This window comes from Orycteropus afer, unplaced genomic scaffold (genome assembly GCF_000298275.1).
Source record: "Orycteropus afer afer isolate SDZICR_OR568_19922 unplaced genomic scaffold, OryAfe1.0 scaffold00198, whole genome shotgun sequence".
Classification (NCBI taxonomy): Eukaryota; Metazoa; Chordata; class Mammalia; order Tubulidentata; family Orycteropodidae; genus Orycteropus; species Orycteropus afer.
In genome coordinates this window covers 2,770,684-2,795,617 of record NW_006921785.1, presented here as the reverse complement: position 1 = coordinate 2,795,617, position 24,934 = coordinate 2,770,684, and the positions used below count along the sequence as shown (strand labels likewise).

The following is a 24,934-nucleotide window of genomic DNA, read 5'->3' as shown; positions in this document are numbered from 1 at the left end:
ACCAAGTACATTTAAATATGTCTTTAGGCTAACCTTTTGTCTTTGAGTGTGTATTCAAGCCATTCTTTTGAAATTTAGCTGTATATAAAAATATTTTTAAAAAGCAGCTTAATCTGTAGGGAAAGGTCTTTTCAAAAATTAAACTCAGCACTTTCACATATGTGCATTTAAGTAAAAATTCTCTTCTAAGCAGCTGAAAGTTCAAAATATAAAGCACTTCAGGGATCTAAATTAAATAAGACCACTGATTAGCAGAACTCTTTCAAATGGGTATTTTAAAAAGCATTCTTCCTTGTAAGAAAATGCCCCAAATGCACTCTTCTGCCACCTAGGGATTACTCTGTAAAATGAGTTATTAAACTACGTAAGAGTATCCACTCCAAGAACATTACACAGTTCTTTTAAAGAAGATTTACAATATGATATGGGTAAGCAGCAGGATAAAAAAGCAGTATGGTTTTCACTAAATAAATGGATGGTTATGCTACACACACACATGTATAGAAAAAGTAGAACAGAATACATTCTGTGAAATAGGATGTTACTTGATTAGGACATTGTGTGAACACCTGTGTCCGGAGAGGTCGTGGGGCTCTCAGGTGCAGTGCATGACCTAGGCAGCTTCCACTGCAGATGCCTTAGGTGAGTGCTCGCCAGGATCCTGCCCAGGTGTCACTAGCTTCTCTGCTAAGCTAGCTGCAGGGAAGGCCAGCTCATCTAGGGAGGGGACATGGAGGCCATAGAGGCCGGAGGCACCTGTGCCACAGTTAGGGTTAGGGCACCCTGGGTGCATTCCTTTCCATTGGCACTCTTTGGGATCTCACTGGGCAGAACATGGGGTCTAGACCTGCTGAGATACAGGAGCTGATAGGAACCAAGATTGGGAGTTTGGGCCTGGGCCTCCACTGCTGCAGACAAGGTAGCTTCAGGGCTGTACACAGCACCCAGGCAGAGGCGGGGCTCTGACCTCAAGAAAAGGGTATGTTAAGTGATGCTTACCTGTACACAGAAACACTAACCAAAATCACTTCTAGGACAGACAAGTGTAACTGAGTTACACTTTTTTACATTTTTTGGCACAGTGCTGAAGGCATCTGACTGCTAACCAGAAGGCTGGTGGTTCAAACCCACCAGCTACTCTGTGGAAGGAAGCCTGGGCCATATACTTACATAAAGATTTACTGCCTGGGAATCTTAGTGGGAGTCCCTGTGAGTCGGAATTGACTTGATAGCAATGGGTTTTTTTTTTGGTATTGGAATGTATTATTTTCTAATATAAAAAAAAGTTTATTATTTAAAAAAATGGAAGAGCAATACCAAGAAGTGGTTTAGTGTCTATTATATGCACACACACTCTGACAGGCACTGGGGATGATGCATGTGTGAGATGCAGTTACTACCAAAGGAAGAAGTATCTTTGAAAAGATATGCGTTGCATTATTCTTTGTAAATCACATATACTTTTCACCAGAAGAGCAAAGGAGACAAAATTAATGCTAAAGGTGAAGTTTACTTTTAAATATCTGTAAGCATCTATTGCTAGCACACATTTCTGCTTGTTTCTGGAAACCTTACCTCAGAATCTATAAAATGCCTCTGGTAGTAATAAAAGCCTCTTCGACAAAGATTACAATGATTTAGAGCTGTTTTTAAGAAATGTCTTCTGTAAACTTGGTGCCAAGTATCCTTAATCTAACACGAGAAAACAAAAAGGAAAGGGGTAATTTATACTCTTGATGTTGATGAAACACTTCCTGAAAAACTGCACAGTTCACTTATACAAACATTAAAAGCAACAGCAATGTAGTTATTCTACCAACCTTTTTCATTCACTTACTTTTTTTCTGCAAGACAAAGATTCAAAGTACTACCACCCTGACCCCTTAACAGTTTACGTACTTCAAAATCTGCAATGTTTTCAGCAAGAATTATTGTATTTCAATCTTTTGTGGATTAGGCAGGGTGGGGATTCTCTTCCCCTAGTTAGAGGTATGGAAACTAAGGCAATAAGAAGTCAAGAGTCTCATCCAAGAATAGGGTACAGCTGGGAAGCCAGTCACAGACTATGTCCATCAACTCAACAATATTTCCTTTCTGATTTTGAAATTCCATCGCTACCCTATCACCCCTGCCACTTTACTACTGTACAGTCTGTTAGAGTATTCAATGCTTTTTTTCACACCCATTGTCTTTTGGAGCTACCAAGAATAATGTTAAATAGACAAGTATCATCACTGTCATTTTACATATGACAAAATATAAATTACTTAAGTTACATACGTTATATAAATTACTAAGGTAACATTCCTAGCAAATGAAATGGAACTATGCAGAATGTACATCTCCTGACATCCTGTCCATCTAATGTTCTTTTCACTGAACTTTGCTATCTTTCTTGTAGCTTCAAAAAGTGCTTCAAACAAAAAGTCACTTAAAAGAATTTAAAAAGATTTTCTTGCTTACAGAAAACAAACAAGATGTACAGTCAATTCATATCCTAAGATACGGACAAAGATTAAAAAAAAAAATCACATAACCTCTTACCTTCCACTTTCAAGAGAAAAATCTCTCAAAAGTGTCAACACAAAGAGTATCAAATTTATTATAAATGAGGGCTAGGAGAAATGTGGAAAATAAAATTTATATTCAAGTAAAAATCTCATTTAACCATTAATCTCACTTTCAATTTATAAACAACACTAAAAGGTTTAGCTGCTTTGAGTTTTACTGAGTTTCTTTCCTTTTTTTGGCCTCTGGTGGAATTTAAAATAAGTATACTCATTTCTCAAGTACAGAAACATAAACAGCAGATATTCTTTAAAATAATTCATTTTTGGCTTTGGCATTTCTTATATAATTGCTACTCCCATTAAATTTACTTTTCTAATTAGGTTTCACTTAAATTAGTATTAAAATGAGCTTTCGAACCCATACGCATACCTGAACTAAGTAGTTGGGAATGCACGTTTGCCCAGAAACACACCAGTTTTTATTTCAGAATTTGTCCAAATAAACTTCATAAAAGTAAGTAAAATACAGTCATATTTTAAGACTATTTTTATCCTCATACTTATTATAAAGAAACTGAGATAGAACCCAAAGACCTTATCCAATTTAATAAAACTTTAACACTCGTAATTTTTCTAAATCCACACTCGAGCTGTAATTATTTGACTGTAAAACATATATGTGTATGCAGTGAGTTACACGTAAACAGAAATTCTGTTTTGCAATCTGATACAGTGTGATGTGGTGCAGAGATCTAGATGGGTTATTTGCCCTTGGCTAGAACTAAATGCTGGACATGCTTAAAAAACTTCATTTCTCTAAGTCTCAGTTTACTCATTAGCTAATTAGAGCATCAGACTGAAAAAAATTAATGCAGGGTAAAATTTCTACTCCTTACTCAAGCAAAATGATTGAGTTTTCATTATCAGCAAAAATATACATGATCAAAGTCGAATTGAGCATATAAACGATCTAAGTAACACATTAAAAGTAGTAAAACTTTTTACAGCAAGAAACAAAGATTAAGGAAGCAGGTTCATGTTTTTCAGAAATATTATTTATTACCAAACTTGGGTCTACTTCTACTCCTCGGGATTCAAGGTTCTTTCGCACTGTGGTTATTTCATCACTTGCAAGGTATGCTGGGTGCTCTTCATTACATTTCAACATCTTCTCCAGTTCATTCTTGGTTTCATTGTGAACACACTTCAAAATATTTAAAAGAGGACTATGTTAGTTTAGTTGGTGTATTATTTCACACACATGTAAATATAGCATTCCAATCTTAATAAATCTATTACTATTGCACAATTGGCAACATAAGCTTAATCATCATGACAAACAAAAAAATCCAGCAACCTGGCTTATATAGGGCAACTGGCGTATGAAAGCACAACATGGCTTTATGAGAGGTGAATAAAGAGGAATTAGCACTATTGTTACATTTTACTTTTGCCAATGTTTTACTACTGAAGTGACAGCACTAAGCACCTTATTAAGTACTTTTTAACATTATTTATTGACATTAGGGTCTGATCTAGGCCTAGAAAAAAGTACCCTGAATGTATGGGAAGAAATAATGTTCTATGCCCTATAAAAGAACTAGATTACTGTAAGAATTCATACTTGTTGACATGTTTCCTTTCTGATAAAGAAATTATATGTAAAATGCAGTCTGATTTTAAAGTGTGTTCATTTTCATACGAGGTCTAGAACAGCGGTTTGCATTTGGGAATGGGAGAACAAGAAAGGTTAGAGATGGAGAATCTGATTTAGGTAGTGTGACATGAAGCTGCATTTTGAAGGAGGGGAAAAATACCAACTCATACATACACAAACACCACTCCAGGTGCTTCTGATATACCCACTCGCCTCTACACTCCAAGTTATGGCAAATCCTTGATCAGTCTGGATCTTAGGCATCCTGCCTCGAAACACTGCAGGGAAAAAGTTCTTCTCTGATGGATTTCCAGATTTTTTTTAGCCACAGACCCTTTGCTTTAACCTTAAAACTAATTCTCTGTTTCTTAAGAGGAATCCCCAATGGGTCCAAGTTCCTAGGAATAGTATTTTACAACCAGGAGTCATTTTTTTCCAAGTGTTTGGCCAAAGCATATTCACCACAAGGTTGCTGAGGCAAATGCTCCCATCGTCGATTGTTTTGGACAGACTGTAGGGCTAATTTCACTACACCTTGAAGGCCAGGCACTATTTTTTTTTCCTGGAGTTTATCTGCCTTATACCAGCTTTTTCCAATCAATGTCTGTTCTTGCCTCAAAGTCAGAAACCTGTGACGGATGCTCTATAGAAATTGTTTTCTGACAGACCTCCTGCTCTCAGGCCATCTGCAGAGCAGAGATAACTGATGCACCCTGAACACATGCAATCACTAACTCTGTCCACTTCCTCAGTTTCTCAATGACTCATTTTTTACATAAGTCATAGAAGAAAAAAAGAGAAGACTGTCTCTTCACTATTTGGAGAAAAGCTGAGACTCACATTTAAAGACTTTATGAAAGAAGAAATGTATGAAACTGGAAACTGGAAAAATATTGGGTATTGATTATTTAATTTAATTGGATGTAAAGTGAAAACAAAAATATAAAATCATCAAGAAAATAAAGATGGTATGTCATTTCGTAAGTTTTCATTCCCTTTAACTCCCATCTTAATTTTTCCATTTCTTAGTCTTCTATAATAAATGCAGTCAAGGAACAAAGAAAAGAAGAAAGTGGATTGGATGTTCTCTCCTGTTGTAATTCATTACGTTATTCATTTATGTATTTAGAGTCTATATTCTATTTATAATTGTGAACGAATGAATATAGGAATGAGACAGTTTTAAAAAATAATGCTAAATGAAGAAGAAATCTTAAGAATTTGACAGTAATAAAAAGAGCTGGAGGTGGCAGTAATGGTGGGAATTTCAATTATTTGCATTTTCCCTCTATTTAGTCATTCTTAAAATTTATAAGTGTTACTATTTTTGTTCTTCTGAGGTACTATTAAATACTACTAAATTAATGAGTTCTGTAATTCTGGTTCCTGTCTGAATTTTTATACTTATTTTGTGAACATAGCTAGAAAAATATAAAGAACAAAAAAAAAATTTGAATAGACTACTAACAGAAAAATCCAAATGAAATAGAAATGTAGCTACTTTACTTTTTTTTAAAAAAGTCCTTCTTTTATAGTTTACTGTCTATTCTAAACATTAGCTATATTTTAAAAAGGCCAACATACAACATTTGAAAATATTAACACTGGTCTAGAGACATGCAAACATTCTATTTTACTGCCTGAATTAAAATGAACAAAATATCATCATGAGAACAGAGATTTGTTTGTTTTCACCTGTTCTTGGGTCCGATTCTTCCAGTACAACCACCTCTTTTTCCAATCTGGACCTACCATGTTTTCAATTGCACTTTCAGCTAGAAAAATAAAGAAATATTTTAACTAATTAAAAATTTTATCACTTACCAAGTGTGGTGGTTATGTTTGTGTGTCAACTTGACTGGGCCTGGTTGAGTGGCTGGGCAGCTGGTGGTAGTTATTTCCCATGATGAGACTGGCAATCAATTCCATGGTGTACCACAAGCAGCTGAATAGTTGCTTTGGGTATGTGGTCTGCTTTCGGTATATAAGCAGCAGCTTTGGGAATGGTCTCTAGCTTATGGCACACTTAAACCCTGTAAGTAGCCATGTAATTGTTCACTAGCCTGCCATGCTCTGCCAACCTTGGGATTTGCAATGGACTTGAATTACTGGTAGTCTGGTAACAAAGGGACTGTGCCTTTTTACTTGTCAACTTGGGTCTGTCAGCCTCAGCAGCCAACAGCTGTCTGAGTGAAGAAATGCCTATAGCTCCAGTGGGCTGGAAGCAGGAGGCAGAGCTGGACCCCAAGATTGAGGGGCTTTCACCCAATCCCTAGAGCCTGGCCCTTTGAACTTACACTTACAGCCTCCAAATTGTAAGAATAAACTCCTGTTTGTTAAGGCCATCCCATTTGTGATATATCTTGTCAGAGCAGCACTCGGTAACCAGAACACCAAGTATATAAATTGTAATTAATCATGGTCTTTTACTTTTTTAACTACTTCAAAGTGCTGTGTCAATATAAAGTTAAGTTCAAATAAGAAAAAATATATGTTGGATATGGTATATGTGTAAGAATTTAATTCTATATATATACAGAATATAAGAAAAGTACAAATGCTTTTAAAATTCCTGTAAATACAGTGGCAAACATACTAAACTTTTCTGAATTACAATGTTTTAGAATAACATAAGTACATCTGAGCATGAGTCCAATTTATCTCACATTTCTAATAATTCTAAGCAATTGACTAAAAAGTCCACAATAAAATATATTCAACTATAGTACTAATGATAAAGACCTAAAAATGTTATAGTTTTATGAATATTCACAAAGTTGGATGAGACTTTCTCCACTGTGGACAATCAGAACTCAATGACTCATGTCACTACTTACTATCCTTGAGACGAGCCTGAAGAGCCTCTTCCATAAAATATATAGCTGCATCCCACTGCTGTTTATCAGATATGGACCGGTCTTCTAAAGCATTGTGTTGAATAACTCTCTGAAAGAATAAGGAAGGAAAATGCTAATCTGATTTATGTCTTATCTTTTCAGTAGTTTTGTTCATATTGACAACTTAATGAATATCCAAAATAACAGATGTACCTAAAACAACATAAAAGTCTGTCCCTCCCATAAGAATGCAAGTCATCTTTTTATTTGCCTGCTTTTTGGCAGCTGTTTCTTTGCCCAACTAAATAAGCTGTCTTTAAGAAGGTCCAGGGAGAGGCATATTACACGTTTAACTACATAAAATCCTACATTCAAAGCCTTAGCATTCAGGAGTTTATAAGACAGATCATCTCCATCTCCCGTTTTGCTGTAAAATCAATGTATTACCATTTTCAAAAAAAGGGAAAAACATTAATAATCAGTATACTTCACTGCTAAGAGTAATAATAAAAGAAAGAAGGTAGAAGTTTAGAAAGTCTACAAAATCATATTCGTTATTTATTAAAAAAAAGTGAAAACTGGTTTCCCAATTTTATTAACAATGAATGAATGAATCAAAGTGGCATTAGTCTTTTAGAAAGTCAGTCTTACAAAGTATTTAGCAAGAATGAATACGATTTTCAAATATGAATACAAACATTTCTTCAAAATAAAATTGTAATTATAACAACCCACAGTGGGGTATGCATGTCCTTAGAAAACAACTCAATTTTGTCATTTAACAGTACCTCTCCTAACTGAGCAGACACGTGCTCAAAAAAGTTATGGTAGGATGTTCTATATAACAAAAGCTCTATCAGGAGGTAGAGGTCAAAGAGGCCAAAGCTTTGTAGTCAGACAGAGCTGGGCCTGAATTCTAGCCCAGTCAATGACTATAATGCTGTTACTGTGTGCCATGGAGGCAATTCCAACTCAGTGATCCTATAGGACAGAACAGTACCGCCCCACAAGGTTTCTAAGACTGTAATCTTTACAAAAGCAGACCGCCTCATCTTTTTCCTGTGGAGTGGCTGGGGGGTTTGAAACGTCAACTTTTGATTAGCAGCCAAGTGCTTAACCACTGCACCGCTAAGGTTCAAGGACAATACAATTGCTGTAAGAATTAAATGAAATAATGCTTACGAAATACTTTGCAGAGTTCCTAGCACACAGTAAACATTCAATACATGGTAGGCAGTGTTATGATTTTAGGATTCCAATATTTTATGATGCAAAACCACTGAAAACCAATGCATAGAATTATTTTCATTACAAGAGAGAGTGAAAGGAGAAGCAGGCTTCTGTAGTTCAGGCCCATGTTTACGGAAGCCTGTTTACTGCAAAGTTTGACTTCTTTTCTGAAATGATAGCCAACAAAGAAAGGTAGACGCTGATTTTACAAGGGCAGAGAAAATGTTAAAAAGCAGATTATAGATCACATAGCTATTTATTTCCCTCATTATTTTAAATTCAAAATGTAATTTAAGTAATTATATATAAATAGTCCCCTATAAAAGAGCATCAATTTGAGAAATTATATAAAAACATGAGGCTGACATTCTAATACATAAATGACATACCAAGCTATCTTCTGCAAAGTCATTCCACTTGTGGCGTTTAATACTTTCTTCTTTAACAGCCTCTTTAAGTTTATCAAATATGTCATCATGTTCTTTTCCTTTTGGTTCTGTCATGAAGTGGGAAAATTCTTCTTGTAGGGTCTCCCAAGCAACCTAGAATTATTTAAAAAGAGCAAAAAGCTATCTCGACACTATGTACATTTATTTAATATAGAACATGAAAAAAATAATACATGAACTCAAGTCAAACAGATGAGACAGATCAGCTTATCAGAAAAGATACACAAAACTATGTTTTCATTAAAAAAAAAAAAAAGGGCGGGGGGCAGTAAATATAAACTCTGGTCCAGAGGCCTCATCCTCTGGATAATGGGTTAGGATAGATAATGGTGGCTGGTGGGGATAGGTTTGGGCTCCTGACAAATTTTGCTAGACATATACAATTTAAACTTTTAAAAAAATTAGATGCAAATACTGAAAAATTGAGACTTCATATAAAAATCTGCATTTCCAGCCTTTCTGGAACTCTCTGGCAACACGGTACCCCTATTTCTACATGATCCCAACTGTTGGGGCTGAGCAAGTACAGCTCCACTACAAAAGGCAAGCACTCAGTCTGCCACCAGACTTATTCCTGTGGACCCTGGAGTTTGTCTCCTTCTCCCACATTATAAAGTTTAAAAGCTAGTTAATGATTCAGTCTTCTGTACTGAACCAATACTTTCAAATATAGCTAAATTATTATTCAGGCTCATATTATAGCTAACTCCTAATTATCTGAACAGGGAAAAGAGAGTACAACATCAAATGTAATTAAGAACTAAATCAACTTATGTGTAAGTGGATTTTTAACCCTGGGTTTTATATTTAGCCCTCTTCATGTTATAGATAAAAAAAATGGTGGCATAAAGAAAAGTAATATCCCAGGATACACAGTGGGGACATGGAGTGAGCCTTAAGATCCATGTTCCTGACTCTCATCAGGGCAATGTCCTTGTCCTTTTAACTACTCCTGTGTCCAAGGATGGAAATCAGCATGAGACAGAATCACTGTCCTTTTAACGGCCACGTCTACTGCTTGAACCTTAGGATGTGAAAATACCATAGCTGGGACAGAACCCAGAAAAAATGACAGGGCCAGGAGTGAGGACAACTAGTGAAGTGGCTGCAGCAGCATTCTAATCACTTTAGGGGTAAATGTGTTGACAATGGACCAGGGTTCATCAACATACAACTTAAGGAAGGAGAATGTAAGAGTTCTCAGAAAGGAAAGGTAGAGGAAACTAAGAACAGAGGTGAAGAAGCTAGGGCTAGAGGTGGATAGGAAAGGGTGAAATCACGTGTGAACAATCAGAAGCTGACATTTTGTTTCTAAGGTAAGGGGTGACAAGTAAAATTATTTTTAACATTGATTTCAATTTTCTGAGTAAGTTCACACAGAACATAGGACAGACTGACTCTTAGAAAAATCACTCTTCAGAGAGTAATGTGTATGGCTGATCAACTCAGATATGACAAAGATGATTAATAGCAGCTGGCATTTACTGAGTGTTCACTATGGGCCAGTTACTGTCTAAGTATTTTACCTGCATTAACTTTGTTAATTCTCACAACAACTCTGTGAGGTAGGGAACATTATCATCTCTTATAGATGAGGAAACAGAGGCACAGACAAATAACCCAAAAATCACACAGAGCCAAAATATGTGTATAACAAAAATGGCTCTTTATTTAAGGAACTTTCTTATGATTCCTAATCTAATCTTCTGGCAGGAGCCTAACTAAGAAAATGACTATTTAAGTGTAACAGCTCTCTAGAAAATGACTGAAATATTTATCCATGAAAGCCTCTCCTTATGGAATTTCTATCCACAGATGTTCAAAATATTTCACATTCAAACACATTTTGCTGGTTTTTCAAAATGCTACCTTCGACAGAAGAGCCAATACTTTCAACCCAGTACCAACTACTAAAATTTTAAAATAGTCAAGAGTATAAAGACTAAAAAGAAAGACATTGGCTGTGATAGCAATAAAACCTAAAATTCACAGCTCCTAGTCCCTTCAGATAATGCTTCTTACCCATTTAATTAAATTATATCCTAACCTCTACTGCTTTATTAGGAAGCTGTTTATCTGTCCACTGTTTAAGCTTGATATCCACTGTAGTATTAAACGTTCCTGAATTCATGGTCTGTGCAGCTGGAAGATAGATGTTTTCAATTACGTGAGTTGATACTCTTTCCCATAAGGACTGTTGAAGGATTTCCTCCCTAAAATTAAAAATAAATGAATTTAAGAACATTTAACTGGAATGTTAAATTTGAAAAATAATTTTATTGAAGTATATTAACTTAAAATAAACTATAAATATTTAAGGTATATAAACTGATATAATTTCATACATATGTATCTATACTTGTGCTTCACCACAATTAAGATACTGAACAAAGCCATTACATCCCAAAGCTGTAACCACTGGATCTATTTTTGTTTGCTACAGATTAGCTTACATTTTCTAGAACTTCATATAAATGCAATCATATAGTATGTACTCTTTTTCTGTCTTCTTTTATTCAGCATAATTTTGAGATACATTCATGTGACTGTGTATACTACTATTTCACTTGCTTTTATTGATAAATAAGTAGTATTTCATTGTATGAATCTGTTTATCAATTCACCTCTTGATGGACACTTGGGCTGTTTCCAGTTTTTGGCTCTTATAAATAATACTCCTATGAACATTCATGTTCAAGTCTTATAGGGATATATGCCTTCACTCTCGTGGGTGAATACTTAAGAGTGGAACAGATGGCTCATATGATAGGTCTATGCTCTACTTTTTAAGACACTACCAAACTGCTTTCCAAAGCGGTTCTAAACATTTTACACTCTCACCAGCAGTATATGAGAGTTCTAGATCCTCCATGTCCTTGGTAACACTTGGTATAGTCAATCATTTTAAATTCAGGCACTCTTGACATGTTTATATGCTAGATCATGGCCTTAATTTGCATTTCCCTAATGACTAATGATTCTGGGCATATTTTCATGTACTTATTTATACCTAATAATTAAGTGCATTTTTTCTTTTAACAACTTTACAGATTTTGATTTTGAGGTAGAATCCAAGACTGAAAAGTTCCTAGTATAATTTTACAAATTGTATCAGACTGAACCAGAAAACACAAAGATGTTATGGGATGTTGTTAGGTAAAACTATTAACACTTCAAGATTAAGGTAACAATATAAAAGATGTATTAGCAAATTAAACTTTCTGCTTTAAAAGACAAAATCTCTAAATAAGAAAAAGACAATTATTTCAATCAAGGCAAAAAAAATAAAAAAATAACCTAGACTATTAAGAAAATATTTATTTGGCTTCTTCCAAACTAACTTCTACTATAACAGTATACTGTAACACAAAATTGTTATAAGGTGGCGGGTCTTTTTTTTTTCCTTCTAATTGTGATTTGGGTGAAAATTTGCAGAGCAAATTCACTTTCCATACAGCAGTTCACATATACTTTGTCTCATGACACTGACTACAATTTACCCCAATCAACAGCTCCCCTCCCACTTCTTCCCGATAGTTACCTCTTCCCTATGTCCATCCCTCCATGCACTCTTGCCCCCTGAGCTATCTCACTGTGCATAAACAGCCCTTCTTTCTCCCATGATTGTTCTCTCCAAGGAATGTATCTACCTCAGGTAAATGTTCAACTCATATGCCTGCCTTTCGTTTGTCTGGAAGCCACAGGTATGGGTTCAATTCCAGACTGAAGGGCAGCTAGGGGCCATAGTCTCAGTGGTTCCACCAGGCTCTATCAGACCAGCAAACTTGGTCCGCCCGCTTTTTTTCCCCAAATGATTTTGAGTTTTGGTCCACATTGTTCTCCCTCTATCCAGGTAGCCGGGCACCATCTAGTTCTTCTGGTCTTATAGTTGTATAGGCTGCGGATCGGATGGTGTACCAGTCACCAGGAATAACTGTTTCCATGAATTTTGGTTTTCTTCATTCTTCTTTGCTCTGGATGAGGAGAGACCCATCGTTGCATCTAGATGGCTGCTTGCAAGCTTTTAAGATTCCAGTTGCTACTCACCGAAGTAGGAGGTGGGACAATGTTTTGTGTAGTATGTCATGCCAATTGAGCTTGATGTCCCCTGCGATTATTGTCCTGAGCAAGGTGGCCAGTCTTAAAAGTAACCTCAAACTCTAAACTTCCAAGTTAACCAGCAGAAACATCCTGCTGTTCAGAAAGGTGAGTTGCACTCTCTTGGGTGAGGAGAGTCAACTTCTACCCCAACTAAGATGACTTTCTCAACATTCTGTAGAAAACTAAGCTATTAAAAGTTAATAAGCTTAGCTGCTGTCTTCCCCTTGCTATTGTTCAGGCATTTCTTTAATTATAACCAGAAAACAAACAAACAAAAGGTATGATGAAGAGAGTCTCCATCAACTGAAGACCAGAAGGGCAAAGTCATTTTAGATAGAGGTAATGACAGACAGTGAAAGAATTTCAGGAGCAAGCTGGAAGAAGCTTGTCAGAAGCTCCTATTTAGATGCCATTTTAAACAAAAACCCAAGGAGATTTCGGAAAGATAACAGAAGACAAAGATCTAGCTTTTGACCATCAGGGCTTCTTCCTACTCCTGACTTTGGAACACATGTGGTCTGTTACCTCCTCCTGGGAATCTGTGGGCTAGGAATCTACAATCTACAAAATCATGAGAAAAATCCAGAGCACCAAATCCCAATAAACCTGAGGTACCTATTTCAGAGGAAGCTAAACTCCCAAAACCAAACTCACTGCCATTGAGTAGATTCAACTCACAGCGACCTCTCCTTAGGTTTCTGAGGAGGTATCTCTACAGAAGTAGATGACCCAATCTTCTTTCTGAGTGGCTGGTGGGTTTGAATTGCCAGCCTTCTGGTTAGCAGTCAAATGCCTTAGGTACTATGCCACCGGAAGTCCCCCTTGAACTTGGTGACCCCTCCTTGGGTTTCTGAGGCAATATGTCTACTGAAGTAGATTGCCCAATCTTTCTTCCAAGGAGTGGCTGGTGGGTTTGAACTGCCAGCCTGCTGGTTAGCAGTCAGATGTCTTAGGGACTATGCTACTAGAGTTCCCCAGAGAAGGCTACTGCTTCCTAATTGACCACAGGCAGCTGCTGTTTCCTATCTTCATCTGGCATCACCTGCCCTTTCATCACCACACTACAGGCCTCTGTTCCACACTCCCACCACTCTTCTCCATCACGATAATTTTTGTTGTGTCCCTAATACCGTACCCTATGACAAATAAATCACTTTACATTCTTACTTGCCTTCCCTGTTTCTTTCTCACACACACAAACACACAGACACCCCCCTACCCCCCATATATCTCCTGCAACTTCAAAATAATGGACTTAAGTAAAGCTACAGAACTGGCTTAAAATACAAACAACAACAAAGGTAACAAATTATGTTGCATATATATTTGATTAATCAATAGCAAATATAGATGAGATCCATCTTCTGGATAAGGAGAAGAGATAAAAATAGCTAAAAGTTGAGTGCTTGAAGAGAGAAGGATGTTCACCTCTGAGGACATATGAACACTGAGATGGAGAACCTAGAGACACAGAATTCAAACTTAAATACTGCATATTTATGTCCAAGCTCAATTTTGTAAACTGTCAATTGATCACAGAGAAGAGATACAGAAAATATTTAGAATGAATGGCTATAAGTATAGTTCAGTTCTAAGAATGGTAAGTTATTACATTTTTAATTTGTAATTAAAATACAATTGCAAAAATTCCAGTTACTTATGTATATATATCTTGTTTGAGTTACAAAGTGTATCTTTTGGTGTTAGGGTACTCCATTCCAACAAGTTTAACAATGCACAAATTTACATAAAATACATATTGAAGGAGACAGTTTACTTTAAAAAAGGATATGCATGAGAATTTCCCAAGATGTAATTACCTGCTACTTAAAAAATCGCAAATAAGATTCAATTCAAAATGTGATCTGCATATAGTAGGTACATGCTACAAAAAGCACTAATTGCTCTTACTCTGTGTGGTGGTTAAGCTTGTGTGTCAACTTGACTGGGCCTAGTTGAGTGGCTGGGCAGCTGAATGCAGTTATTCCCCATGTGACACTGGTAATTAACTCCATGGTAGACTCTATTGGAGCAGCTGAGTAGCTGCTTTGGGTATGTGGTCTGCTTCCCGTATATAAGAAACAGCTTTGGGAATGGTCTGTAGCTTATGGCATGCTTGAACTCTGCAAGTAGCCATGTCATTCATTGTTCAGCAGCCTGCCATGTTCTGCTGACCTTGAGACTTTCAATGGACTTGAATTAATGGCCTGCAGTGTGGTTTGGTAACATTGGGACTATGCCTTTTTACTTGTCAACCTTGGGCTTGTCAGTCTGAACAGCCAACAACTGAGTGAAGAAAAGCCTCTAGCTTCAGTGGGTTGAGCTTTCACCCAGCCCCTAGAGCCTGGCACTTTGAATTCAGACTTAAAACCTCTAAACTGTAAGAGAATAAACTCCTATTTGTTCAAGCATCCCATTTGTGGTATATTTTCTGTTAGAGCGGCACAGAGGTAACCGATACACTCAGAAATAAGAAACTGAAAATATACATTATTTTCCCTTCACATGCCAAATGTATATTTTCTCTAGGGTTTTTGTTTTCTACGATTAATGCAACAAAAGCAGTCAATTTTGATAGATTTGTTTGTTATTCACCTAAAGCACAATTTGATAAAATTTTACATAAGTGATGTTTTAGAAACTGCAATTATGTATTCAATAATTATAAAGTAAAGTCAAACACAAATCAAGATTTAAAAAGAGCATGGAGAAAGCTGTATGTGAGAAATTCAATTCGTTATACTACTTTTTCAAAAAGATGTATGTTTATGTTCTTGCCGACATACTAAATCTTTTGGTGAAAGAGCCAAAGCAACAATAAGTCCCCATACTATCCATCTCGGTTTTAAAATTTTATCATATTGCAATATAGTAAATTCTTTGAGAAAAAAGGATTAATATCAAAGTCAAATACTTACCAATGTTTTGGTGTAACTTGGCTCAGACTGATAACTTCATCGAGGATTTCATTTTTAGCTTTTTCAAACAGTTCATTCTAAGAATATAGATATAAGTAAATATGATTTTCACAGGATAATAATTTTACCCTATCTATAATTTTCAGAGATAACCAGAAAGAAGGCTTTTGACAGCCTAGCAGAATGAGCTTAGTTTTGAAGTATGAACAGCAAATAATGCTTTTCTCTTCTAGTCTCTTTTAGGAATGTCAATATTCAGATAAGTACAAAGGAATGGACTCAAAATGTTGCTTTACTTATTCAACTTTAAATGAATTTTTCACATAATATTTGCAAACATCACATTTTCACATAATGTTACATGAAGGCAACAACACATACAGTTAATTTAGTATATTAGTAACTTAGTAAACTGATATTGTGTTTTACAATTCAGAATCAAAGAAAAATATTTAGTTTCCAATAAATTAGAGTATAGCTTAATAATAAAGGCTGAAAAGGTAAAGTTGATTTATCATTGAAAACATCTTACATTACACAAATATATTAATTCTGTAAGACATATAAAGAATATTCTTCATTTGCTCAGAAAGTTTTGATACCCTGGGATCTCTAATTATTTTTCAATGTTATGTAATAATTTAAATTATTACAGAATAGTTAACCGATCTAGGAAGTGTATTTCTGTAGCTCTAAACAGGTGGTCATGATTAAAACCTAAGCAATTTAACTTACCAGATTTCTCTCATCAATATACACTTCCTTAGAATACATTTTAGATTAAAATATATACAAAATATATGATGCACACAAACATTACCCGGTCAAGTTCTCGCAGGCGAGGGTAGTTATTCTTCCACTCAGTTTCAAGGTTAAAACGTGTTGCTGAGGAAGAAGGAAGAATATTTGAGTTTGAAGAGTCCTTTTTGCAGATACAGTGGATAAAGGCATATATCTTCTGTATCAACTGAATTTCTGAGGGTGTACCCATGCCCCCTTAATATTCTACGTTCTCAACATTCAGAATTTCATCATTTCTAAGCTCTTTGACTCTCCTTTGTCTATTTTCAATCACAAAACACACAGCTGAGGCAGTTTAGTGTAGCTGCTAATGGCATGGACTCCAGAGGAGTAGTACTAAGATTCAAATCCTAGGTCTATTTTCTATTTGCTCTATGACCCTGGGTAAGTTATTTGGATACGTTATTCTGTGCCTCTGTTTCCTCTTCTGTAAAGTGTAAATAAAAATAATACATACAAAGTTGTTGAGGGACTAAATAGGATTAATAGTACGATTTCCATTTGGGAAAAGGGAAGTAGAACATACTCTCATCAGATGAAACTGTTGAAGCAAAGACATGGAGCAGGGAAATGTGGGATTCAGGAAACAGTACAATGTAGTACCACTTCCTCTCTCCTCCCTAAAAAAGGGGAAATACAATTTTCTACAGCTTAATAGGAGCTCTGGTAGCATAGTGGCTAAAAGCACTTGACTGCTAACCAGAAGGCTGGCGGTTCAAACCCACCAACCACTCCTCGGAAGGAAGGTTGAGCAATCCTACTTCCGTAGTGATACTGCCTCGGAAACCCAAGGAGGGGTCACTATGAGTCGGGGCTGACTCGACGGCACTTAACAACAACAACAGCTTAATAAGCTCTTTCTCACAAACACTACTGTAAACTTTCCTAATCTGTTTAAACTCTGCAATGTTTTGCTAGCAGTGTTTACTGTGAAAGGAAAAATTCTGTTCTTATACAACCACTGAAGATTTGAATTTTATTCATTTTCCACATTCTACTGAATAGTAAATGAACTAGTAAGCCACTGTTAAAGAGAGTAAAGAATCTGATGGATCTAAAGATTGCCAGCTCATAACATATCCAAATTTGTTTACTTATTTAAAAAATATAACTTACCTTTAAAACTATCAGCCTGTTGTTCAACAGACTCTCGTACCATTTTCCAAAAGCAGTCTGATACAGCAAGGCTTAAATTTCTTGTAGTCACCTGGTGCGCCTTTAGCATGCTTGTCCTATAGAAAAATAACAAAAGCTATGGTGTTTTAAAATGGCAACAAGGCAATAGTACCATCTCACTAAGTCTGAGAATGTGTGTTGCAAATAACCACATATACACTTATGGCAGCCCCACAGAACGTTCTGTGATGAATAAATTGTTCTGTAGTTGTGCTGTCTAACCTGATAGCTTTTAGCCACACTTTCTGTGGCTAGGTGGGCTGAGGAACTGAAAGTGTAGTTTTATTTAATTTTACCTAATTTCAAGGAGGGGTTGCTATGAGTCAGGTCCGACTCAACGGCACATAACAACAACAACAATTTAAAGTTAAATAACTACATGGGGCTAGTGGCTATACTACATTGGAGAGCACAGTTCCACATTCTTGTCAGCTCTCTTCCTAAAAGATAATACACAGGACTCTCTGATTCACAAGAACTCTATTGATATATTGTACTACTGTAGAAGTAAAGCCAATTTTCTATTCCAATAAACATATATATTTTAAAATATAATCCAATTGCCCTTTGTCTCTTCCTGTCAGCTTTTCTCTCAATGTCATATTTTCAGTATTATAAACATGCACATATATTTAAAAACTTAAGTATTGATTTTTTTTATTATCTAAGGAGTGGTACCGTTATCCGTAAAACAACTTAAGCACTTGTCTACATTGGCTTTAAAGCCCTTTGTTTTGCCAACATCTATGGGCACTGTTCATATAATAAACTGCTTCCAATTCTATCAAAGAGCATCTTAAAGACTTATTTACTAGTTCCAGACCACTATTTGGTAAAAATTTAGAGATTCAGTGTTAAGCTAACAGCTATAAAACACAAGTTTTTAAGTGAAAATAGTTTCATTTAAGCTGTACTCTCACTGTAAAATATTTAAATATTAAACAAGATACCTACTTTAAGAGTTTTGAATTCTGGAAAAATTCTTCTTCATATTCTCTTATAGCATCAATGCTTTCAGAACTATTTCCTAGAGAAAGAAAATGGCCACGTTTTCATTAAGAAAATTAGCCTTTATTATTTGAAAATGCAAACTGAAAAAATTATAGTCCCTCTTTGCATACCTTTTCCTGTTACAACAGCAAAATAACCGAGAGCTTTCATTGGGAAGAGCTTTCCTTCAATTATCTGCTGAATCTATTTTTAGGTGGGGAAAATAAATGTAAGATAGGCTTTTGTAACTACAGAAAGCATAACATACAACTTAGAAAGCAAAGTTTAATGACCCTGTATATGTATGTTTAGTAAAATAAACAAATTTGTACAAAAGGATTTAAAATGTATTTCAAATGGTATTTAAGGAAAAAAAAAATATATTTAAAACTTTCAACACTGGAAAATGTATTATTAAGACATATGAACCATAATTAAGAGTTGGAATGACGCTCTGGGATCAGAAAGAACTCACTTTGAGTCCCTGCTCTGCCACTTAATAGCTAAGTGGCCTGAATAAGCTGTTGTTGTTATGTGCCGTTGAGTCAGACCCGACTCATAGCGACCCCTCCTTGGGATTCCGAGGCAGTATCGCTACGGAATTAGATTGCCCAGCCTTCCTTCTGAGGAGTGGCTGGTGGGTTTGAACTGCCAGCCTTCTGGTTAGCAGTCAAGTGCCTTAGGCACCACGCTACCAGAGCTCCTCAACTTGACTCTTTTAAAAAAGTTGTATATTATACAGTACAGATATTTAGCATAGTGTCAGGCACTTAGAAGCACTCAATAAATGATAGGTATAGTTATTAGTTCCACATCCAATATTTGCATACTATGTAAAAGCATTTCTACTCCTTAAAACTTATTCACATTAACACCTGGTTAAGAAAAGCTCCTCTAACACAAGTTAAAGACCTAAAATAATGCTGAATCTTTGGAATAAAAAAGACTTGAAAAAAAATGAGGAGTGACACTGCAATAACTGCAAAGTTATCTTTTAAAAACTTAGTACTAGCTACAACTTTACATTTAGATTACAGCAAGAAAAATGTTATTACATTTACTTGAGTTATGAAGTTAAGTTTCACTTGTACTTGAAAGAAATATAATAAACTATCTTAGAAAGGGAGAGCTCTGGTACAGTAGTGCCTAAGGCATTTCACTGCTGACCAGAAGGCTGGTGGTTCAAACCCACCAGCCACTCCTCAGACGGAAGGCTGGTGATTCAAAACCCACCAGCCACTCCTCAGACAGAAGGCTGGGCAATCTAATTCTGTAGTGATACCACGCTGGAAATCCAAGGAGGGGTCGCTATGAGTCTGATCTGATTCGACGGCTGTGTGTTGCATTTTTTTTTGTTTATCTTAGAAAGAAATGAAAGGAAGACAGAGGGTGGTGCTTCCACCTCATTTCTCCCTTTCTCGCTATAAGACCAATATTGCCACAGCAGGCCTATTCAAAAATAGGCCAAAGTGGAGCTCATGGAGACTGTGCAAAAAAGAGTTAACATAATGGCCCACAACTGCTATCCTTAGAAAGCCCTGTTCGAAATGTTTGCCCTTGGCTGGCAACATGGAACTTGACTAGTTCCATAAACTGATATAAAACTTTCTTTCCCTAAAGAAGAGTGGCTCATTGTGCAAGCAATGTGTTTTGCTGAACACCCACTTTTCTTTTGGGAGTCTGGAAGTTTGGTATATGAGGGTGCCTACACAACCAGCCTGCAATAAAAACCTTGGACTCTGAGTCTCTAATGAGGTTCCTAGTAGACAACACTCACATATGTTGTCACTTGTTGCTGGAAGAACTATGCCCTGTGTGGCTTTACTGGTAGAAGGCTCCTAGAAAGTTATGCCTGGTTTTCTCTACACTTCACCCATGTATGGTTTCCCTTTGTGATTTTGCTTTGTCTCCTTTAGCTGTAATAAAATTTAGCTGTGAGCATGACTTTTTGCTAAGTTCTGTGGGTCCTTATATGGAATCACTGAACCTAGGGTTGGTCCTAGGGTCCCCTGACACAAAGGTATTGTCCCAGAAATCCTAAAGTAGAAAGGAGGGAAATTTTAAGCAGCAGTACCAAGGATGGGAGAAGTTACAGTCTGAAATTGCCATTCTATGGGAATATTGATATCATATTAGAGGATAGATAATTTATGTGCCAAGCACTGTTTCAACCACTTTGTGATATATTTAACTCATTATATCCTCGCAATCTATGAGGCAGTACCATTGCTTTGTTACTTCCACCAGATACAGAAACTAAAGTCCTGAGAAGTTAAATAACTTGTCCAAGATTACAAAGCTAGCAAATGGTAGGCAGACCCAGGATTTTAAAACAAGCAATATGGCTATATTTCTTTACTCCTAACCACTACCCCATGCCTTTACAATTAAGTACAAAGCATACTTTAAATCAAGACATGCACTTAATGAAAGACTTAATATAAGATTACCTTGAAATAAAACTCTTTCCTTGTTAAGGGGGGAGGGAAGAGCAATGGTGCTACAAGTTTCAATGAAGTAATACTAAAAACATAATTCACTAAGGGACCCTCAACATCATGTTTATCACACACACAAATTCAGAAATGAAAATGACTTTATAGAGATCAACCAAAACAACGAGATGAATTCTGCACTGACTAGACTCAGACAAGTGACAAAACCTGCCCAAGGATATAAAGGCAGTTGGTGGTAAAACACAGATGACAATACTGAGGCCTAATTCCCAATCCAATGTCTTTTCTACCATAAAAATTTACAATACAGTTTTTTGATGACTTAGGAGGGATGCAAATTTTCTGCAATAAAATGGCTTCAGTAAGGGGTTTAAGAGGAATGTATAGTGCTAGTAGTTATATACTAGATTATGAACAACTAAAAAAAAAAAAAAACAAAACTAAGCAAATAAAAACACCACAATGAAGTTAAAGAATATACGTTGGCATCCAAAATTATCTAAATTAAATTAAGGCAAGCAATAACTGTAGTTAGAATATTTGGAAAGCAAATGAAATACAATAATAGAATTTTATTTATATACTAAAATTTTAGTTAAGTACAAAGCTGTACCTGACTGTAACTTCCAATACTTTTTTAATAGGAACCAAGAAAAATCCTGCTACTGTTCTCTGATAAAGTATCCACACTTTTTTAAAACAACTACTCCCTATCACATTAGGAGAAAAAATCTGATCTCACAATAAAGAACTTGCCCTCACCCTGCTTGGACTAGCCACATTTTTCTCTGCCAGGTCTACTTTGGTCAAAACAAATATTGTCCTTCTTCCATGAGGATCCATTTGACTGACCAAATCTGTAACAATACTGCGTTCAGCATCCACAGAGCCGTCTGAAAAAAATTGAGGAGTGATATTCTAATAATTGCAAAGTAGCTTTCAAAAACTTAGCAACAGCTACAGCTTTGTATTTAAAGAAAAAGTTATTACATTTACCTTACTATAAAAAGAAAATCTAGCCACTGAAATTTCAATGGTGCCTACTAAAATAATCTCAACTTCAATTCTACTTATGAATAAATTGAATGAGAAAGAGGTGGCAAAAACATTTATCTTATATGTTTATATAATGTGTATATTTAGGGAAAAGACAGGATTGTTAAATAAGAAAGTATATCAATGACTTTCCTTGTGACATTTGCTGCAATAGAAACTTATGAGATAGTTTTGTCAAATATCATAATTGTATTTAATAAGGCCAGACTACAGGGTCACAGTCCAAATGAGTTATGTGATATATGTATTTAATGTAATATTTTTACTAAAAGGATGAACATCAGGGTAAAGTGTGGGGCAGTTAGTCTTCCCAAGGTAGGTCTGACCTCAAACAACCATAAAACCTCAAGCCAGATCTCAGGGGATGAGTTAAGGAGGCCTAATATGCAGGCAGCTCAAAACAACATGGGTGCCATGGCTAGCAGTCAAAATCTATCCAAGTGACTGTTCCTATCATGCATGGCAAGCAGATAGAAGGTGGGGCAATTTATACTGGGAGGAGCTTTTCTAAATTATTTTAATAATAACTAAAAAACAAAAACAACTTTTGATTAGCTTTACCTTGAATACATAGTATGATGGCGTTAGGATTCTGCATGTAGGCTTTGCTGATACTGAAAATAGTTTCCTTTGTGTCAGGAGCCATGCCTGATGTCACAGTCTTGAAGAAAAAGGTTTTAAATGTCATTATAAATGTTTTCCACACTAAGAATGAAATAAAATACATATTTGAATACACTTACATTAATCACACCAGGTAAATCAACAAGCACCATCCTCTGTAGTCCCGGGCCTTTTACATTTAAGGATATGGTCTATGCAGAAAGAAAAAAATACAAAAATTTGAGGATGAGGGTGTTCAGAGTTTTCTGGTGACATATATTCTGCAATGTCTTTAACACAGTCATTCAGATATGGTCCTCAATCCACCAGCCACTGGAAGGAAGATTGGGCAGTCTATTTCCTTAGAGATCCTGCCTCAGAAACCCAAGGAGGGGTCACTATGAGTTGAAATTGACTCTACAGCAGTGAGTTTCGTTTTTTTTTTTTTTTTTAATCCTTAAAGTAGTAATTATAGAAAATTACCCTACGAACAAATGTATGAAGAAGAATGGCAAAATTATACACAATCCTATTACCTAAATCTCTGATAACATTTTAATTTACATATTTGGGAATATGAATTGCAATCCTTACCTCAGGACTAACAGTACAGCCTTCTTTCACATTTTTCCTCATTCGGATTTCTATTTCATGTCTCAATGCTGCAAGCTGTAAGGGAAAGCCAACAAAATCTTTGCTTCACAAATATTCTCTTTTATGAGCTTATTCAGCCTCTAAAGTTATACACAGGAACCTGTTAGTAGGCAAGTCTTTCAAAAATATTATAACATTCTTGCTTTTTCTACTTACATCTTCCTCTTTGGTTAGATCAAACTCCCGAGAACTATCTTTAAACAAGGCCACATGGTGAGGACCTTCACTGAGAGTTACCTGAAATTAATAGAAAACAGTGCTTTTACAAACCTCAGTTAAACTAGGAGATGGCAAGTGCAAGGCCATACAGGACCACGGGGCTGCACAAATCCACGAAAACCTTCTACATGTGAAGGGCATCCCCTGGAGCAGTCAACATGGCAGTGCTGAGAATAATTTCACATTTGTACTGTTCATACACCTTTCACATGTGTTGCGATTTCTCCCACACAAGTGTTGGCTACTTGAAAAACTGTGTATTTTAGGTCTTTTATGACCTAAAATGCTGCTACCTTCCCACTTCCCAGTCAACAGTACACAGAGTACTGTACACAAAATCACCACTCTAATGCTTGAAAAATGAAAAGATAATCCTGCATCTAACTTCAAAGGTGAATTTATAAGGTAAAAGACTATTTATTTATCATTAACAACCTGAGATATGCAGACGATACAACTTTGCTTGCTGAAAGTGAGGATGACTTAAGGCACCTACTGATTTAGGTTGAAGAATACAGTCTGTAGTATGGATTACGTCTCAATATAAAGAAAGCAAAAATCCTCACAACTGGACCAATGAGCAGCATCACAATAAATGGAGAGAAGATTGAGGCTGTCAAGGAATTCAGTTGCTTGGTTCTACAATTGATGCCAACGGAAGCAGCAGTCAGGACATTAGACGACGTGTAGCATTTGGGAAAGTCAACTGTGAAGGAACTGTATCAAGTGCTGAGGAGCAAGGATATCTCCTTGAGGACTAAGGTGCGCCTGACACAAGCCATGATATTTCCAATCGCCTGGTATGCATGTGAGAGCTGGACAATGAATAAGGAAGACCAAAGAAGAGTTGATGCTTTTGAGTTGTGGTGCTGGCGGAGAATGCTGAAAGTACCGTGGACTGCTAAAAGAACTAACAGATCTGTCCTGGAGAAAGTGCAGCCAGAATGCTCCTCGGAAGCAAGAAGGGCCAGACTTCGTCTCACCTATTTTGGTCATGTTGTAAGAAGGGACCATTCCCTGGAGAAGGATGTCATGCTTGGTAGGGTAGAGGGTCGATGAAAGAGGGGGAGGCCTTCAACGAGATGGATTGATACGGTGGCTGCGATGATGGGCTCAAGTATAGCAGGGATTGTGGGGCTGGCACGGGATCGGGCAGTGTTTCGTTCTGCTGTGCATGGGGTCACTATGAGTTGGAAATGACTCGATGACACTTAACAACAACAACTACTTATTAAAAGCCAACTATGTGATAGGTGCTGTTGTGGTAGGGGAAATAC

General features: G+C 36.3%; 1 protein-coding gene across 1 annotated transcript in view; it reads right to left on the bottom strand.

Moving 5' to 3' along the window:
- OPA1 (OPA1 mitochondrial dynamin like GTPase) overlaps positions 1 to 24,934 on the bottom strand; it is a 100,906-nt gene that overhangs the window by 37,717 nt on the left and 38,255 nt on the right. Inside the window, exons 8-23 of the mRNA XM_042781943.1 lie at positions 23,595 to 23,675; positions 23,379 to 23,453; positions 22,925 to 22,996; positions 22,743 to 22,842; positions 21,888 to 22,018; positions 18,801 to 18,873; positions 18,634 to 18,706; positions 17,620 to 17,735; positions 16,523 to 16,587; positions 15,703 to 15,779; positions 10,731 to 10,896; positions 8,624 to 8,776; positions 7,005 to 7,113; positions 5,863 to 5,942; positions 3,574 to 3,714; positions 1,576 to 1,692 (exon numbers count right to left, since the gene is read on the bottom strand). Coding sequence (XP_042637877.1) covers positions 1,576 to 1,692; positions 3,574 to 3,714; positions 5,863 to 5,942; positions 7,005 to 7,113; positions 8,624 to 8,776; positions 10,731 to 10,896; positions 15,703 to 15,779; positions 16,523 to 16,587; positions 17,620 to 17,735; positions 18,634 to 18,706; positions 18,801 to 18,873; positions 21,888 to 22,018; positions 22,743 to 22,842; positions 22,925 to 22,996; positions 23,379 to 23,453; positions 23,595 to 23,675 — 1,629 coding nt within the window. The remainder of the gene's footprint in view (positions 1 to 1,575; positions 1,693 to 3,573; positions 3,715 to 5,862; positions 5,943 to 7,004; positions 7,114 to 8,623; positions 8,777 to 10,730; positions 10,897 to 15,702; positions 15,780 to 16,522; positions 16,588 to 17,619; positions 17,736 to 18,633; positions 18,707 to 18,800; positions 18,874 to 21,887; positions 22,019 to 22,742; positions 22,843 to 22,924; positions 22,997 to 23,378; positions 23,454 to 23,594; positions 23,676 to 24,934) is intronic.